Source organism: Myxine glutinosa, chromosome 13, assembly GCF_964187855.1.
Source record: "Myxine glutinosa chromosome 13, kmMyxGlut1.1, whole genome shotgun sequence".
NCBI classification, from domain to species: Eukaryota; Metazoa; Chordata; class Myxini; order Myxiniformes; family Myxinidae; genus Myxine; species Myxine glutinosa.
Genome location: NC_136273.1, coordinates 47,360,009 through 47,379,360, shown reverse-complemented (window position 1 = coordinate 47,379,360; position 19,352 = coordinate 47,360,009). Strand labels below are relative to the sequence as shown.

The window sequence follows — 19,352 nt, the reverse complement described above, 5'->3', positions numbered from 1 at the left end:
GTGATTTCCTTACCTTGCAAGCTTCCTCCCTCTAGTGGAATCTTGCGGAATCCACATAGTCATTCAGGAGGCAAACATCTCCACTTTATGCAATGTGGCACCATTTTTCACGTTACCGCAGCAACATCTGCAGACATCTTTGTGTTACAAACGGTGCCAGTGGATTTATGCTTGAGATTATTGTGTTAACGTGCAGATATTTGAGGTGACCTTTGGGTTCCTATACACTCTTGTCAACGATTCCGACTCGATTCAGACTTGATTGAAGTTAATTTTTTTACTATATGCGACTCGACTCTATCGACTTCGAAGGCTGAAGACTAATTTAGACTCGGGACTTGACCTTGGATACTTGACGTGGTATGTGCGTCCATGACTAATGATACAATGTTGATATATTATTGCTATGTTTGAAGGAGGAGTGTTCACAAAATATATTGTTTGACCCAATCCCCCACTGCCCCTCACCCCTGTCCGACCCCATCGCCCGTCTTTTTAAATGGTGGCCGGAGACAGATACATCGGGCGTAAACGCGTACAACAACTCGGTGCAGAGCAGACAGTTCAACAAATTCCACACCTGGTGTACCCTGGGTACTCGTACTGGACCCTTGGCTATGCACTGTCCTTCAGCGGTGCCCTCAAGCTGATTCGTGCTCAGCCGCTTGGTCGTATGCTTCCTGTCGATGAGTTCCTACCCATAATGTATGACGAACATCCTGAGTGAGTCTCAGTCTTCTTTGGTCTGCACATCAATTTATTTTGTGCTTTTGTATCTAGATTGGTTGTAATCATTTGTTTTGTGCACGTGGGTGGTTTGCAGGGACTCTTACAAACAATACTTTGAACCTAGAGACTTGGAGGCCTTCTCTGCTGAACCACTACTCTTGCAGCCGACTCACTTTGCTGATGAAGCAAACTACATCAGTGATACGGAAACTTCTGAAGAGTTGCCCTCACAATTGGCTCGTGGAAAAGGTTCCCTGATGACGGGTTCCAGGGGCTCGAGGTTCGAGACTCGGCCTAGACGTGTTATATTGACACGAGATGAGTTCTGACCAGTACTCCAGGCCGAGTCAATCAGGCCCTCAAATAAGATGCGAAATACATTTTAAATAGTAGGCCTATAAATGGATTTAACCTTCTTATTTTTTGTTTATTTTAACAAGTTTGTCAAACTGAGGACACTTAACAGAAAGCTTGACCTTTTCTATACCTACAACCTTCAACAACATTTTATAATAGTTGTTTGACCTCATGGATCTTTTAAATAATTCCCATTTGTCATTGTTTACAAATTCTTAAATTTTCAACCCTCTGCCAACCATCTTCATAGTACAACCTCAACCCACTGCCAATCTGTAGTGCACCACCTCAACCCACTGCCAATCTGTAGTGCAACACCTCAACCCACTGCCAATCTGTAGTGCACCACCTCAACCCACTGCCAAGCTGCAGTGCAACACCTCAACCTACTGCCAATCTGTAGTGCACCACCTCAACCCACTGCCAATCCGTAGTGCAACACCTCAACCCACTGCCAATCTGTAGTGCACCACCTCAACCCACTGCCAAGCTGCAGTGCAACACCTCAACCTACTGCAAATCTGTAGTGCACCACCTCAACCCACTGCCAATCTATAGTGCAACACCTCAACCCACTGCCAATCTGTAGTGCACCACCTCAACCCACTGCCAATCTGTAGTGCACCACCTCAACCCACTGCCAATCTGTAGTGCAACACCTCAACCCACTGCCAATCTGTAGTGCACCACCTCAACCCACTACCAAGCTGCAGTGCAACACCTCAACCTACTGCCAATCTGTAGTGCAACACCTCAACCTACTGCCAATCTGCAGTGCACCACCTCAACCCACTGCCAATCTGTAGTGCAACACCTCAACCCACTGCCAATCTGTAGTGCAACACCTCAACCCACTGCCAATCTGTAGTGCAACACTTCAACACACTGCCAATCTGTAGTGCACCACCTCAACCCACTGCCAATCTGTAGTGCAACACCTCAACCCACTGCCAATCTGTAGTGCAACACTTCAACACACTGCCAATCTGTAGTGCAACACCTCAACCCACTGCTAATCTGTAGTGCAACACCTCAACACACTGCTAATCTGTAGTGCAACACCTCGACCCACTGCTAATCTGTAGTGCAACACCTCAACCCACTGCCCATCTGTAGTGCAACACCTCAACCCACTGCCAATCTGTAGTGCAACACTTCAACACACTGCCAATCTGTAGTGCAACACCTCAACCCACTGCTAATCTGTAGTGCAACATCTCGACCCACTGCTAATCTGTAGTGCAACACCTCAACACACTGCTAATCTGTAGTGCAACACCTCGACCCACTGCTAATCTGTAGTGCAACACCTCAACCCACTGCCCATCTGTAGTGCAACACCTCAACCCACTGCCAATCTGTAGTGCAACACCTCAACCCACTGCTAATCTGTAGTGCAACAACTCACCCCTTTGCTAATCTGTAGTGCAACACCTCAACCCATTGCTAATCTGTAGTGCAACACCTCAACACACTGCCAATCTATAGTGCAACACTTCAACCCCGTGCCACCAGTGAACCACTAACCCCCTGGCAATCACAATTTTTTTTATTGTTTTCCAAATCGCAAACTGTTTTTATTTATTTATTTTTGTTGTAATCCCATTTCATCATGTATTGGATTGAAAACTTCAGTGATGTCTTCCACTGAAGGTTTATTTAAGCTGTTTGCACGAAGGAAATGAGAAAGCCATATGTGACACTGTCTATATGACAATTGTGTGCACCGAGCCTGGAATCCCATTTGAAATGCAAGTAGATTGCAGGATGGAATTGCAAAACTGCACTTTCCACGCTGCTAGTACCGTCCTGGTAATTGTCTTCCCTGCTTGGTTTGTTCCATTTTCCAGCCAAGTGCAGCTAGTTGCAATGTGTTTTGCTTCTCCTTCTTGAATTGTTTGGGAGTTGGAGGTGGTGGTGAAGGTGGAGCAGGGTGGTGTCGGAAGGATTTCAAAAAAAATAATGGAAAATTGGTATTACAAGTAAGATGGCGCAAAAGGTATACAAAAGGTATTTATACGAAAAAGGTGAAGTAAGTGACCAAGCAACATCCTCAGATTATGATCGATTGATTAATCGGATTGCTTTAAAGGTGCGTAGGCCTCCACCAATGTCTGTTGTAACTTTTTTTTTTTTTTTAACAAAAAAAAATACGTCAAAAATCCCCGTTTTGCCTTAGATACAGTGAAAGGCTGAAGCTCAGGACTTTCGTTTGAAAACAGCATCCGAAAACAGTTTTTTGTTGTGTGCTCAAAAGGACTGCAAATTCGTTTTTGTGATACGTGCAATAATTTACAATATTGGCGAGTCTGCATAACTACAACAGGAGGTGGGGAAATGCATACCCGTGCGGTGGGAGGACGGAGAAAGTGTTTTCCGAGGAACGCACGATGCAGACTTCAAATGTAATCAGTGGAGTTTATTGTTACTTTGCTCTTTTGCACCCTCATTATTTCCATATTTCACGTTTCTTCTGGTGTCTCTTGGTTGATTAAAATGGTGTGCAAAAAGCCCTATGTGTATTACCTAGGCAAGGGTGGTGGTGTGATGTGGTGGGGAAAGTGAAAAGTGGAGAGATTGGAATGTCTGGGGTAAGAGTACCTGGTTAATAGCAACTAGGAGAATACACCTGTCTTTTGCAGCTACAGTGCCTCAGGAAAGTATACTCAGAGGCAAAAGTTATTGTGACATGGAATTTTTTCTTTGGTAATCTTGTGAATGAATGTTTGGATTTGAACCAGAGAAAGAGTGTGTTAAAATGGTCGAAGAAACGCAACCAAGCAGTTGTTCGAATTGCACGAAATTTGCAAGAAGCATGACATATTCGAGAAAAATGGCCAGCAATGTTCACTTTAAAAGGCCAGACAACCAGACGCTTATCATTTCCACTCAATGCAGTCTTAAGAAGTGCAGAAGTCAGAAAAACACCTCTTCATCGTTCTGGAACAAGTTCGACATGCCACGCCTCGGGGAAATGGTTCTTAATCAGAACAATGTTAATGTGTTATCCTGGACCCTGGACCCTGGATGTTACCCTGCAAGATCCCCTGATTTGTCACCAATTGAACACGTCTGGGATGAAATGGAGCGACGTTTACGACGTCATCCGAATCCTCCAACAACGCTGCAGGAACTCCGCCAAATCCTTCCTCGGATATGGAATGATCTTCCCCAGGACTTTCATCGACGTTTAGTGGCCTCAATGAGGCGAAGGTGCCAGGCCTGCATCAATGCACAAGGTGGACACACTCGCTACTGACCGTGTGAACTTGCTTGTGAACCCCCTCTTGTGTTGTGGCTCATTTGCATATGCCAGGTGCGCTGTTCTTATGGACTGTTGATCGTTACCACACCTTGAAACATTTGTCTTTCCATGTAATAACATTTCATTCGCGGCAGTAAAAGTTTAACACTGATTCTGTTTGTTGTTTGTGTGTCACAATAACTTTTGCCTTTGAGTATATTTACACCCCTTCACTTTTTTCACATTTTGCTGTTGCAGCCTGAATTTAAAATTGATTAAATTGAGATTTTTTTTGTCACTGATCTACATATAATACCTTATAATGTTAAAGTGTAATTTAAAAAAATGTTTTTTAATAAATAAATTCAAAATTAAAACTTGAAATGTCTTGAGTCAATAGGTGTTCAACCCTTTTGCTATGACAGTCCAAATTGAGCTCATGTGCATCCAATTTCCTTTGATCATCCTTGAGATGTCTTTACAACTTGATTGGAGTCCACCTGTGGCCAATTCAATTGATGGGACATGATTTAGAAAGAAACACACCTTTCTATATAACGTTCCACTGTTGACTGTGCATGTCAGAGCAACAACTCCACCATGGAGTCCAAGGCACTGTCCATATAACTCCGAGATATAATTGTGAGGAGGCATAGATCTGGGGAAGGATATAAACTATAAGGCAATTTCCTGAGTGTTGAAACTTTTCAAGATCATAGTGATCTCCATCATTAGGAAATGGAACGAATATGGAATGACACAGACTCTTCCTAGAGCTGGCTGTCCGACGAAACTGAGCAACCAGGCAAGAGGGTCATTGGTCAGCGAGGTGACCAAGGACCCAATGATCACTATGACAGAACTACGGAGTTCCTTGGCTGATTTGGGAGAAGCTGCCGGAGGGCCAACAGTCTCTGCAGCACTTCACAAATCTAGGCTTTATGGGAGAGTGGCCAGACAGAAGCCACTCCTAATAAAAAGGCACGTGACACGATGCCTGGAGTTTGCAAAAAGGCACGTGAAAGAGTCTGATATCATGAGACAAAAGATTATGTGGTCTGATGAGATGATAAATTGAACTCTTTGGCCTGAATGCGCTACATCTGGCAGAAACCGAGCACAGTTCATCACCCATCTAACACCATCCCTTCTGTGAAGCATGGTGGTGGCAGCATCATGCCATGGGGATGCTTTTCAGCAGCAGGGACTGTGAGATTTGTAAGGAAAGAGGGAACAATGAATGGAGCAAAATACAGGCAAATCATTGAGGAGAATCTGCTTCAAAGTCCAAAAGAGCTGAGACTGCGGCAAAGATTTACGTTTCAACAGAACAATGACCCCAAGCATACAGCCAAAGCAACACTGGAATGGCTTCAGAACAAGAACGTGAAAGTCCTTGAGTGGCCCAGTGAACGCCCAGACTTAAATCCCATTGAGAATCTGTGGAAAGATTTGAAGATTGCTGTTCACCGACGCTGCCAACTCACCTTGAGAGAGCTTGAGCAAATCTCTCCAAATCCAGATATGCAAAGCAATTACAGATATACCCAAGAAGTTCAAAGCTGTATTAGCTGTCAAAGGTGCTTCTACAAAGTATTGACTCAGAGCTTTGAATACTTGTAAATTCGATATTTGTGTGTTTCATTAATTATTTTGTAAAAAAAAAAAACCCCAAAAACCACACTTTGACATTATGGGGTATTATGTGTAGATCAGTGATAAAAAAGGATTCTTATCCAATTGACCTTTTAAAAATTTAATCCATAAAATTACATTCGCCATATACACTGCTCTCTGGAACTCTTGTCTCTGCTTAGGTTTTTATTGATATTTTCCTACTTTATTCCCACATATAGTTTAAATTAGGTTCCTTATTTGTACAAGTTAAATGTATTGACCTATACTTTTCTGCTGCTTCCCTTAACCACTTCTTAAATACCTGTACTTCAATTTCCATCTTTCAATCCTCCGGTACTTTTACTGCCCTAAATGAGCTATCAGCAGTATGTTTACCAACATTGTACACTAACCTCTTTTTCTACCTCTTTATCACTCTCGTTTGAAGAACATTGTCTACTTTCAGACTTCCTAATTGTTTCATATAACTCCCTCTATGCTAACAGCTCCAACAGTTAATTTCTGCTTCCAGGCAAGACAGTCGGTGGTTTCAGTATCTCGTACCCCATCCCATGTAAATACCTGGGCGTTCAACCAGGCAAATTGGCCCCGAACCCTCATGCCCCACCTATTATTCTGCCAGAGATAAACATGGCTCATAAACACCTACTACACTTACTTTATATGGTCAAAGTTTTAAACAGTTGAAATGGAAAACTTTTTACAGGATTAAATTCAAACACGGTGATAAATTTGCTGTTGGAGACATTATTCTCCCTTCAATGTGACCATTTGTTTTTCCCATTCAGGTGAGATTGATAAAACTCCTCATTAAGAAGTAAGAGGACACCTTGAGACCCCAAGCATACATTAAGGGGTCCCAAGCATACTTGAGACCCCTTAATTCTTCACAACAAGATTCTAAAAAGTTCAAAAAACGAATGATGACATAATTTGTTCCACAAGTAGAAAAGGGTACTAACAGCAATTTGGAACCATCATAGCATTTTTGTTCTTCTGCCGACGAAGTCGCTGGAGGCATTTTGTTTTCGGGTTGTCCGTCCGTGCGTCCCTCCGTGATAGGTTTTCGTTACCGTGAAATGGGGGGAATAGGGACAGCAAGGTGAATAGGGACACAAACTGAAAAAGAGTTCGGAAACTTTTTTCGCTGAAAATTGATAACCATACAGATTTGTTGATATTTGGGTTGAAAGTGTTCTCTTGTTTTTTTAAAAAGCAACTTATAGTCCCTATTAACCCCATATATGGGTTAAATAGGAATAAATAGGATTTTTATGGCTGTCCCTATTCACCCCGTTTTACGGATGAATAAGGACGGTCACTAATACAAAAAAATAATAATCAAGAAACAATCCTGAGTTTCCAACTTATTGCTAAACTGATAGCTCAGATGGATGCGCATAATATGCACCCATAATATAAACCACGGTGCCAATGAAAAAAGAATATGGGATAAAACGTTTCTCCAAACTGTCTCTATTTCTTGATTATTATTATTTTTTGTATTAGTGACCGTCCCTATTCACCCGTAAAACGGGGTGAATAGGGACAGCCATAAAAATCCTATGTAATCCTATTTAACCCATATATGGGGTTAATAGGGACTATAAGTTGCTTTAAAAAAAAACAAGAGAACACTTTCAACCCAAATATCAACAAATCATTATGGTTATCAATTTTCAGCGAAAAAAGTTTCCGAACTTTTTTTCAGTTTGTGTCCCTATTCACCTTGCTGTCCCTATTCACCCCATTTCACGGTACCGTGATAACTTAAGAATGGCTCAAGGGATCTAAGTTAAACTTGGTACAAACATGTATAATGATGCAAAGATTAACTGATTCGATTATGAGGTCAATAGGTCAGAGGTTTTGTTATAGGTAAAAATTCTGTTCCTGCAATGACTTGTTAACCAGTCATGGGATTTTGACGGAACTTGGTGTAAGTATATATTTTGATGAAAAGATGAACTGATTCGATTTTGGTGTCAATGGTCACAGGTCATGTCAGGTAAAAATGTGATACTTGTGGACAGCTGAAGGGATTAAAATCAAACTTAGCACATGTATGTATAATGATGTAATAATGTGGACGAAGGCATATTGGTCGACGTCACTACGTTGAAGAGTGCCGTTGTAGTTAGTGCAGGAGATGGGGTTTTGTAATCACGTGTGTGTGTGTGTGTGTGTGTGTCCGTGTATGTATGTGTCTGGGTGTGTGTGTGTGTGTGTGTGTGTGTGTGTGTCCGTCCGTCCGGGTGAGTGTGTGTGTGTGTGTCCGTCCGGGTGTGTATGTGTCCGTGTGTGTGTGTGTGTGTGTGTCCGGGTGTCCGTGTGTGTGTGTCCGTGTGTGTATGTGTCCGGGTGTGTGTGTGTGTGTATGTGTCCGGGCCGTAACTTTTTATCATTTGAGTTTTGTCATCAAATTTTCAACAAAGCTTTTTAATGAGAATATGGAGAAGACAATTGAATAATTTGGTCAAAAGGCCAAAGGTCAGTATCACGTAAATCAGTTTTTATCCGATTGACCTGAAATTTAAAGAATTTGCATATTGGGTCGCTGAATTGGTTTACCAATCAAAAGCTACAAGCTGATTGGTTTTTTTTGATCAAAAAGTCAAAGGTCAAGGTTGTGTAAAATCACCAATTTCACCTGATTTATTGGAAATTTCAAGAATTTGCATATCAGGTCACTGAATTGGTTCACTAATCAAAAGCTAGGAGTCGATTGTGTTTTATTTAGATCAAAAGGTCAAGGCTGCATAAAATCATTAATTTTCATTCTTTATTATTATTTTTTAAAACTGTGGCGGACACAAAAGCCCACTGGCGTGGTGACATCATTCCGCGCACCAAGTGGGCGGTGGCCACGCCCGAGGGGTAGGCGTGGCCTCATGATATACACCGGGCGCGCAGCCCGGAGCGCGCCAGTGTTACAGTGAGCTCCTGAAATAAAGACGCTTATAAGTTACCGCTTGTCCGCTTCCTCCTTGCTCGCAAGCAGCGCGCGTAACGCCGCGCTTTACTGGTGACCCCCTCGACGTTGGATCTGCCGGAGCGATCCTTCCACACGCGACGCCATTGCCATGGCCAACTTCATCAAACTTCCCGAATTTTGGGAGGCTCAGGCCGAAGTCTGGTTCATCCAGGCCGAAGCCCAATTTCAGCTTCGGCGCCTCACCGGCGATGACACGCGCTATTGCCACGTCGTCGCCTCCCTCGGGACCGGCACGGCCGCTCGAGTTGTGTCCGTCCTTCGCCACCCACCGGACGGCCACAAGTACGAGGCACTCAAGCGGCTACTCCTAGCCACGTTCGGCCTCACGGACGACGCACGGGCCGACCGCCTCCTGGATCTCCCCGAGCTCGGTGACACGCGCCCGTCGGTCCGAATGGACCATATGCTGTCACTGTTGGGCGACGAAGCCCCCGGTTCTCTATTCCGGGCGCTTTTCCATCGCCAACTTCCAGCGCAGGTTCGCCTCGTGTTGGCCGGGACCGGGCTAACGGAACCCCGAGCATTGGCAGCCGAGGCGGACAAGTACTTCACCGCTTCGGACACACGGGCGAGCGTCGGCGTGGCCGTCACGGCCCTCGTTGCCTGATGCTGCTGATGCTGCTGATGCTGCTGCTGATGCTGCTGATCCACAGCATCAGCTTATACAGCATATGCAGCATGCTGATACGCACCTCGTGACCGCCGCCACGCCCCGCCCACCGCCGCGGCGAAAACCGCCACCGCGGGGAAACCCGCCAACTCCACCGGCTTGGCGGAGCCAGCCGCGCTCCTCCAGCTCCACCACCTGGTGCTGGTTCCACGCCAAGTTCGGCCACGAAGCTCGGCAGTGTCATCCGCCATGCTCCTTCAACAGGTCGGGAAACGCCCGGGCCGGCGCTCAATAGTGGCGATGAGCGCCGGCCGTTCGAGCAGCCTGCTGTTCATAACGGACACCTTCTCCGGGCGCCGTTACCTGTGCGACAAGGGAGCGCAGGTGAGTGTCGTTCCCGCCGGCACGTCAGACAAGCACGCCGCGGGTGGGTGCCCCGCGCTGCTTGCCGCGAACGGGACGCCCATCCGTACGTACGGAAAATGCTGCCTCTCTCTGCGGTTCGGAGGGCAGGTTTTCCGATGGACGTTCGTCACTGCCGACGTGCCCATGGCACTGCTTGGCGCGGACTTCCTGTGCGCTAATGGGCTCCTGGTCGACGTCAAGCGCAGACGTCTTGTCCAGGCCGAGACGTTTAGCTCGCTCGCTTGTGCGTTGCCCAGCTCAACGAGCGGCTTGCCAAGCGGCTTGCCGAACGGTTCGGTTCCGGCCACGTTGGTCTGTACGCTTCCGGCAGCGGACGCATTCACCCACCTCCTCGCCGGCTTCCCGGCCCTCACGCGGCCCACCTTCTCGGCGGGGGCCGTCAAGCACGGGGTGGCCCATCACATCCCCACCGTCGGGCCACCGGTCTATGCCCGGGCACGCCGCCTCGAGCCGACGAAGCTGGCGGTGGCAAAAGCGGGGTTCGCTACCCTGGAGCGACTCGGCATCGTTCGGCGCTCAGAGAGCGCTTGGGCGTCGCCGCTGCACATCGTGCCGAAGCCCGGCGGGAGATGGCGACCGTGCGGGGACTATCGCCGTCTCAATGACGCCACGACTCCCGACCGCTACCCCGTCCCCCACATTCAGGACTTTTCCGCCCGTTTGGCAGGCATGTCCTTCTTCTCGAAGGTGGACCTCAGACGCGGCTACCATCAGGTCCCCGTCAGGCCGGAGGACGTCCCGAAGACGGCGGTCATCACGCCATTCCGACTCTTCGAGTTCCTGCGCATGCCCTTCGGTCTGAAGAATGCGGCTCAGGCGTTCCAGCGACTGATGGACAGCGTCCTGCGTGACTTGGATTTTGTCTACGTCTACCTGGACGATATCCTCGTCGCCAGCGCGTCCCGCGAAGAGCACCTACGCCACCTCCGCACACTCTTCGAACGCCTGGGCCAGCATGGCCTGATTGTGAACCCCGCAAAGTGCCGGTTCGGCGCAACCATAATCGATTTTCTGGGGCACCGTGTCACCAGGCACTGAGCCGTCCCCCTGCCGGCCAAGGTGGAGGCGGTGAAGGGGTTTCCGCGCCCCCGCACGATCAGAGGGCTGCAGGAGTTCCTGGGCATGGTGAACTTTTACCATCGGTTCCTGCCCCGTATCGCCCAGCTCCTGCGCCCCCTGCACGAAGCTCTCCGAGGTAAGCCGGGCAAAGGCGACGTTACCTGGACCGAGCAGATGGACACGGCGTTCACGGGCGCGAAGCTCGCCTTGGCTAACGCCACCATGCTCGCGCACCCGGCGCCCGATGCACCGATCGCCCTCACCACCGATGCCTCGGACTACGCGGTGGGCGCGGTGCACGAGCAATGGGTGCGTGGAGCTTGGCAACCGCTGGCGTTCTTTAGCCGGCAGCTTCGCCCGCCCGAACGCCGTTACAGTACCTTCGACCGCGAGTTGCTCGGGCTTCACTTGGCGGTCAGGCACTTCCGCCATCTGCTCGAGGGCCATGCGTTCACTGCCTTCGTCGACCACAAGCCGCTGATCTTCGTGATGGGCAAGGTCACCGAGCCGTGGTCGGCCCGGCAGCAGCGTCACCTCTCGGCCGTGTCCGAGTACACGACGGACATCCAGCACGTCGCGGGGAAGGACAACCCGGTGGCGGATTGCCTTTCCCGGGCCGTCGCCCACGCAGTCCACCTCGGCATCGACTATGCCCGGATGGCAGCGGACCAGGCCGCTGACCCCGATGTCCAGGCCTTGCGGACCGCCGTCACGGGCCTCCGCGTCACCGAGGTGGCGTTCGACGGCGCGGGCGCGGCCCTCTTGTGCGACGTCTCCCTCGGGCGTCCTCGCCCCATCGTGCCCGCGGGCTGGCAGCGCCAGGTGTTTGACGCCATCCACGGCCTGTCCCACCCGGGCGCGAGGGCCTCCCAAAGGCTGATCGCCGACAAGTTCGTCTGGCATGGCCTCCGGAAGGCCGTCCGCGGCTGGGCCAGGATGTGCCTCGCGTGCCAGCGCGCCAAGGTGCACCGGCACACCCAGGCCCCGTTGGCCCCGTTCACGGTGCCGGAACGCCGGTTTGACCACGTCCACGTGGACCTGGTGGGACCTCTGCCCCCCTCGCGGGGTTTCACCTACGTCCTCACCATGGTGGACCGCACCACCCGGTGGCCGGAGGCCCTGCCCTTGGCGTCGACAACGGCGGCCGATGTCGCGCAGGCTTTCATCGCCACCTGGGTCGCCCGGTTCGGCGCCCCCTCAGACATCTCATCCGACCGCGGCCCCCAGTTCACCTCGGAGCTCTGGGGGGCGGTCGCGCAGGGGCTCGGGGTCCGGCTGCACCGAACCACGGCCTACCACCCCCAGGCTAACGGCCTGTGTGAGCGATTTCACCGCTCATTGAAGGCCGCGCTCAGGGCCACCCTCCGCGACGGCGGCTGGGTCGACAGGCTCCCCTGGGTCCTGCTGGGCCTCCGGACGGCGCCCAAGGAGGACCTGCGCGCATCCGCGGCGGAGTTGGTCTTCGGGCAACCGCTGCGGGTGCCGGGCGAGTTCCTCCCCGACTCCACGGCACCATGGTCCGCGGCACAGCAGCGCTCCGCTCTGCAAGAGACCGCTCAGAGGTTCGCCCCGGTGCCAACGGCATGCCACGGGCACCCACCGACGCACGTCGCCCCGGAGCTTCGCACGGCGGAGTACGTCTTCGTCCGCCACGATGCCCACCGGACACCACTGTGGCCCCCGTACGACGGGCCTTTCCGCGTGCTGGAGACCGGGGCGAAGCACTTCACCCTGGACATCGGCGGTTCTCCTGACCGCGTTTCGGTAGACCGCCTCAAGCCGGCCCACCTCGACGTGGACCATCCACCGCCAGTGGCCCGACCCCCACGTCGGGGCCGCCCCCCTGCGGGCGGACCCCCGGCACTGCCCAGCCCCGCCGCCACGCCGCCCCCCGGTCCTGCACCCATCCCAGGGGCAGCCAGGGGCATCCCACCTGGCATCCCTGCACCCCGGACGCCACCGATCGCCAGGGGGCGCTTCGGCCGGGTCATTCGTCTGCCCCGCAAACTGGCCCTCCAGGTGCGCGGGAATTCTGGGGGGGGCGCGTGTGGCGGACACAAAAGCCCACTGGCGTGGTGACATCATTCCGCGCACCAAGTGGGCGGTGGCCACGCCCGAGGGGTAGGCGTGGCCTCATGATATACACCGGGCGCGCAGCCCGGAGCGCGCCAGTGTTACAGTGAGCTCCTGAAATAAAGACGCTTATAAGTTACCGCTTGTCCGCTTCCTCCTTGCTCGCAAGCAGCGCGCGTAACGCCGCGCTTTACTTTATTATTATTTTTTTAAACTGTTTTCGTTATTTTGAGCTTACGGAAAAATAAGACGTCTGAATAGAAACGGATGCGGATGGGCTTTGCATTTGAGATGCTTTCTAGTTTTGGATTCCGATTCCACTTTTATTATACACTTTTAACATATAGTAATACGTACTGGTACAATATGGAATCACTATTTATTTATTAACAGTGCATTAAGGTTAAGGTACGACCTCGGCAGACAGGATGACCTCCGAGGTACGCACTGTGGTCTAACTGTAAACTCTAAGCCTTAAGACTCTAAGGTGTCTAGCCTTACCTGGGTTTGAAGGCCGTCTTAGCTACAAACGATCATCCCGGTGTTTTACAGATTGGTAGATCATCCATGTGTGCCATCCCTCCGATGGACATTCTACCGACATTAGTTGATGGATGTTATAAACATCCCAATGGTGTCCTTCACGAAGAGTTGGTGAGCTATCTCCGGCACTCTGAGCAAATTACAAAATCCTGGCCAAAGTACTGCTGGGAAGGCAATGGCAAACCACCCAGTATAATCATTGTTCAGGAAACTGCGATGTCGGCACAGACGCTCTGTAACGAGTATGGTACATCAGATATCAAATATAAATTACAACTGAATACCGGTAGCGAAAGCAAAAAAAACTGTAAAGGAAATTAAAGCCATTTTAAAAGGATAGAACATGGCCATGTAGAGAGGGGAGGGGAGTGGGATGTGATGGGAGTGAGGAAGAGATAGGGGAGCGGGGAAGACAGGGGAGTGGGAAGAGAGGGGGGGGGAGAGGAGTGGGGGGAGACAGGGGAGTGGGAAGAGAGGGGGGGGGAGAGGAGTGGGGGGAGACAGGGGAGTGGGAAGAGAGGGGGGGGGGAGAGGAGTGGGGGGAGACAGGGGAGTGGGAAGAGAGGGGGGGGGGGGAGAGGAGTGGGGGGAGACAGGGGAGTATCAGAGACAGGCTTGGGAGAGGGGAGTGTGGGAGGGAGGAGAGAGGCGTAGGGGGGAGAGGGGAGTGTGGGAGGGAGGAGAGAGGCGGAGGGGGGAGAGTGGAGTGTGGGAGGGAGGATAGAGGCGAAGAGGGGAGTGTGGGAGGGAGCAGAGAGGCGAAGGGGGGAGAGGGAGTGTGGGAGGCAGGAGAGAGGCGAAGAGGGGAGTGTGGGAGGGAGGAGAGAGGCGAAGGGGGGAGAGGGAGTGTGTGAGGGAGGAGAGAGGTGAAGAGGGGAGAGTGGGAGGCAGGAGAGAGGTGAAGGGGGGAGAGGGAGTGTGGGAGGGAGGAGAGAGGCGAAGAGGGGAGTGTGGGAGGGAGGAGAGAGGCGAAGAGGGGAGTGTGGGAGGGAGGAGAGAGGCGAAGGGGGGAGAGGGGAGTGTGGGAGGGAGGAGAGAGGGGAGTGTGGGAGGGAGGAGAGAGGCGAAGGGGGGAGAGGGAGTGTGGGAGGGAGGAGAGAGGGGAAGAGGGGAGTGTGGGAGGGAGGAGAGAGGCGAAGGGGGGAGAGGGAGTGTGGGAGGGAGGAGAGAGGCGAAGGGGGGAGAGGGGAGTGTGGGAGGGAGGAGAGAGGGGAGTGTGGGAGGGAGGAGAGAGGCGAAGGGGGGAGAGGTGAGTGTGGGAGGCAGGAGAGAGGCGAAGGGAGGAGAGAGGATGGGGTAAGCTTTTGCTAGCTTTTTCCATCACTTGGGGACGATTACTCATCCTCGTACTGTGTATATTTTAGTTCTGCTTCTACAAAGGCTTGTGGAAAACCTCACAATTAACCAATTGTGGAAAACCAATTACGAGACAGCAATCAGACATTGCAGATCCTCAGCAGGACTTGTTTTGCGTGGTGTATTTTGTGTGGCAAATAAATGGAAGGATGTAATAAAATCTAAATGAAAATTCATCGATTGCAAGTGAAAGGTCTGGAATTACTAAATGATGTAAAGGTCTGAAAAGGTCAATGGGATCCTTGGAAAACGGTAAAGTTGTAAAAGAAAATCTGAACGCAGTGCAACAAGAGACCGTTTGGGCAATCTAACGAGATGAAAGGTCCTGGCATTGAGGATCCCGTGTTAACGGGAACGCAGACGTGACTACATATTGTTGTGCTTACGTCACAGGTTTGAGACCACCGGATGCAGATAACTCTGCGATAGTGCGATCCGGCAGGTTGTCTTAAGTTTGTCTCCCGTTTTTTTTTTGTCTGCCGGGAATCTTAAATTTGTTGAACCAGAAACAACCCCGACTCTGTAAAGCTGTGCTAATATTCTTAAAAGAGAGTGGGCAATACCTACTAAATTATAGGGAAATCTATTGGTTCCTTGGGTGTAACGGGCAAGTTATGATGCGTGGCATATATAGAGCCTCACGACTCTGGAAACGTCATTAAACCCCAAAAAATGAAGAAGAGGACGTCGACCATGAACAAAGCGGACGAGGACTGGATTTGCTTTTTCAGATGCTTCCTCGTTCGCTTTTAAATTAGTTTTCTCCGCAAATGTTTGACCGGTTGACAGTAAACTTCCAACATAGGAGCCTTTCCCCAACGTCGAGGTGATTTTTAATACGGTACGGAACGACTGGCTTGGGAAGCGATAACAAGCCGCTTGCTAACGGAACACTCTGGCAGAAGTAAAAGAAAGCGCAAGATTGTTTGATGACCGTGTCGAGCAAAGAGGAAGATTAAGGTTGTGCGGAAAGAGGAAGAAAAACTCTGATGAAAAGAAGAAGACTGCGCCGTTGTTAGGAAGATTCCCTCGACGTCGCGCTAACCTTCAGAGTCGACGTCACGCGGCTCACTGTTGAGGTGCCTCTGAGCGTGGCTCGGTCCTCGTTTTGCAGTGCGATCTCCATTTACACGAAGCCTCCCCGGAGACGCTGCTGTGGCGGCGGACAGTGCAAATGGCCGGTCGGATGCGAGTCAGGTCGAGGTACGGCGTGTGGGAAATGCTTGGGAGTACCGTTATAATGTAAATACAGTATTCAGTGACATGATTCACTGTCATGATGGGTGATATGTGAGGTACGGTGAGGTTGACTGTGATTTGTATTGTACAGTACTGTATATTGTTATTGCACGTGATCCCCTCTTTCAATCCCTGGTGTTGGTGGTGCTATGCGTGACCTCCACCTCCACCCCCACACTTGTTGGGGTTCTGTGCGTGATCCCATCCACCTTCCCCACCACCCCTGGTGCCGGGGTGTTGATTGTGACCCCCCACCACCTCCACACCTCGTGTTGTGGTTATGCGCGTGATCCCTTCCCCCCTTCCCCCCTCCCCCCCACCACCCCTGGTGCCGGGGTGTTGATTGTGACCCCCCACCACCTCCACACCTCGTGTTGGGGTTATGCAATATGCGCGTGATCTCCCACCGTCGGTGTTGGTGGTGCTCTGCGCGACCTCCCCCACCCCTAGTGCCGGGATGTTGATTTTGGTTTCCCCTTCACCCTCACCCACACCCCACACCCCTCACCTCTGGTGCCGGGGTACTGACTGTGACACCCTTCCCCCAGCGACGGGGTGCTGCTTGTGACCCCCCCCACCCCCCTGCTAGTGTTGGGGTGCTGCTTGTGACCCCCACCTGTGTCGGGGTGCTGCTTGTGCCACCCGCCCCAACCCCCACCTCCACACATCGTGTTGGAGTTATGCGTGTGACCCCCTCTGCTCTCCATGTGACTGCCTGGCACCAGGCTGCTCCACGGTACTCCTGCAGGTTTGGGTGCTCCACATGATCCCTGATTGCCCGGATTTGCTACCCTGCATGACTGCACAGGTCCCTGGGTCCTCCCTGTGACTCCCCCAGGCGCTCGGAAGTTCTCAGATGCTCCACGTCACCCCCAGACCTCCAAGTGCACCATGTGAGCCCCACGTATATCCACGTGTTCCTCGGTGCTCCCTGTGACCCCCAGGCGCTCGGAAGTTCGCAGATGCTCCATGTCACTCCCAGACCTCGAAGCGCACCATGTGAGCCCCACGTATATCCACGTGTTCCTCGGTGCTCCCTGTGACCCCCAGGCGCTCGGAAGTTCGCAGATGCTCCATGTCACTCCCAGACCTCGAAGCGCACCATGTGAGCCCCACGTATATCCACGTGTTCCTCGGTGCTCCCTGTGACCCCCAGGCGCTCGGAAGTTCACAGATGCTCTACGTCACCCCCAGACCTCCAAGTGTTCACAAGTGCACCACGTGAGGAGCCCCACGTATATCCACGTGTTCCTCTGCTCCCTGCGAGCCCCAGGTGCCTGTGTGTTCCCACTTGTTGCACGTGAGCTCCGCGTGAGCCCTGGGTGTTCCTGGATGCTCTGCGTGAGCCCGATACATCCGGTTTGCCGGTTTTGGTGTGTGAAAGGTGCTCTCGATGGTTGCGGTTTTTTGAGGCGTTGTCACTGGGCTCCGGTTGTTGTGTTTGACGCGTGGTCTTCGGGATGCAGTTATGTGTGAGGCATCATCCCTGGAATGCAGTTGTAGTGTGTGAAGTGTGGTTTCTGGGAACCAGGTGCTCTGTGGACAGCAAGTTAATTTTTTCATTTTCCTCTTGGGCCCAGGTGTGCTTAGTTTGAATTCCATCACCAACCCTCAAGGTATAATGATCAGTCGTGTTTTTATTTTATTCTCTCCAGGTATCGTGGCTAGTGGAAGAGCAGAACAATAGGGCGATGGAAAAATGGTAGGAGCACAACAAACGGATGCGCACCGCAGCAGGAGAGCAGGTGCAGGTGCAGGACAAGGATGAGAACATGTTATCAAAAAGTGCAGTAAAAGCTCAAATCCAATGAGCACTTTTACAACAATCATCAACACATTTAAATCGGCCGATGTACCTATTTTGATCGAGCTGTCTACCCTACCTGAGCGACAGGCGAACCTTTTCCAAAACACACAGTTAAAAGGAACTTCCAAGATTTTCAAGGTGAGGGTATCACCAGAGGTCCAGGTAGGCGTATATTGCATGGATCTCTGGTGACTTGTGTGGCGGTTGGTATTGCCACGTTAGGATAACCTCCGATCTATTAAGAACGCAAACTTTTACCGAGACTGTCGCTCTCCCCAAAATGCCCGAGATAACCTCATTTCAGAGGGTAATGTTAACACTCGCTGTCATCAGCTACTTCATCATTTGGTTGAGTGTGAGAGAGTTTACTCTTGTAAAACTTCTCCTTGGCCTTTTCTCGAGCAACACAATGTCTTTGGAGGCCTCGCCATTTTGGGAGCAATTTGACAGGAAGGAAAGCGAGGAAGGAAACTTTGCCGACGTATAATGCTTTGGGAAGGCAGCTCTGCTGCTTTTCACATCTCGTTACTTTGCCTTTGCATTCCGCAAGTCTCATCCGTCCCACAGATCTTCATGCTTTCAACGAACGCTCTTGCTCTTCATGTTCTTCACTTGATGTCCAACCTTCATTGGCCTCATGCGTTCCTGAAATGTATTGTAATCCATCTGTGTGTTGGTGAGCGAGCGCACACGCAGATGCACTTTTTTCCTGCTGTTTATAAGTTTCTCGGAAGAGCTGTCACTTTAATATACGTAGAGCGTTATTTGTTAGAGCTCCTCTAATTTAATCCTATAACCTGAGCAGACTATCATTATGACTATCATTATTACATCCGGAGGTGGATGGAGGTTATGTTTTCACCCCTGTCTGTTTTCTTTGTCTGTTTGTGAACAGGATATCTCAAAGAGTTGTGGATGGACTCGGACGGAATTTGGTGGAGAGGTAGCATGTGTGACGAGGACGAAATCATTGGATTTTGGTGAAAATCCGAATCCGGATCCGGCTGGTAGAATTTTTAAAGTGATTCTTCACCATTGAGTGATGGGGATAAAACCGACATATAGCATGATATCTCAAAAAGTTGTGAGCGGATTCGGACGAAACTTGGTGGACATGTTGGGTGTGTGACGAGGACAAATTGATTACATTTTGGTGAATAGCCGAATCCGGATGTGGATACGAGAATTGTTTTTTTTTTGTGATTCTTCACAATTGAGTGATATGGACAAAAACTATATTTAGCACGATATTTCACAAAGTTGTGGATAACGTGTG

The 19,352-nt window shown here is 50.7% G+C and overlaps 2 protein-coding genes across 5 annotated transcripts in view; both read left to right on the top strand.

Moving 5' to 3' along the window:
* The window catches only part of LOC137438903 (procollagen galactosyltransferase 1), a 139,587-nt gene extending 135,990 nt beyond the window's left edge, over positions 1–3,597 (top strand). The window contains exons 11-12 of the mRNA XM_068134365.2: positions 517–723; positions 824–3,597. Of these exons, the coding sequence (XP_067990466.2) occupies positions 517–723; positions 824–1,058 (442 nt within the window). The 3' untranslated portion in view covers positions 1,059–3,597. The remainder of the gene's footprint in view (positions 1–516; positions 724–823) is intronic.
* A 12,110-nt stretch (positions 3,598–15,707) lies between these two features.
* Positions 15,708–19,352, top strand: part of RGL1 (ral guanine nucleotide dissociation stimulator like 1) — a 117,180-nt gene continuing 113,535 nt past the window's right edge. For 2 of the 4 annotated variants that reach the window (XM_068134372.2, XM_068134366.2), the window contains exon 1: positions 15,708–16,233. The gene's annotated coding sequence lies outside the window, so the exon portion shown is untranslated. Of the gene's footprint in view, positions 16,234–18,007; positions 18,753–19,352 lie in introns of those variants that run through there. The other 2 variants (XM_068134374.2, XM_068134367.2) reach the window with 2 other exon arrangements.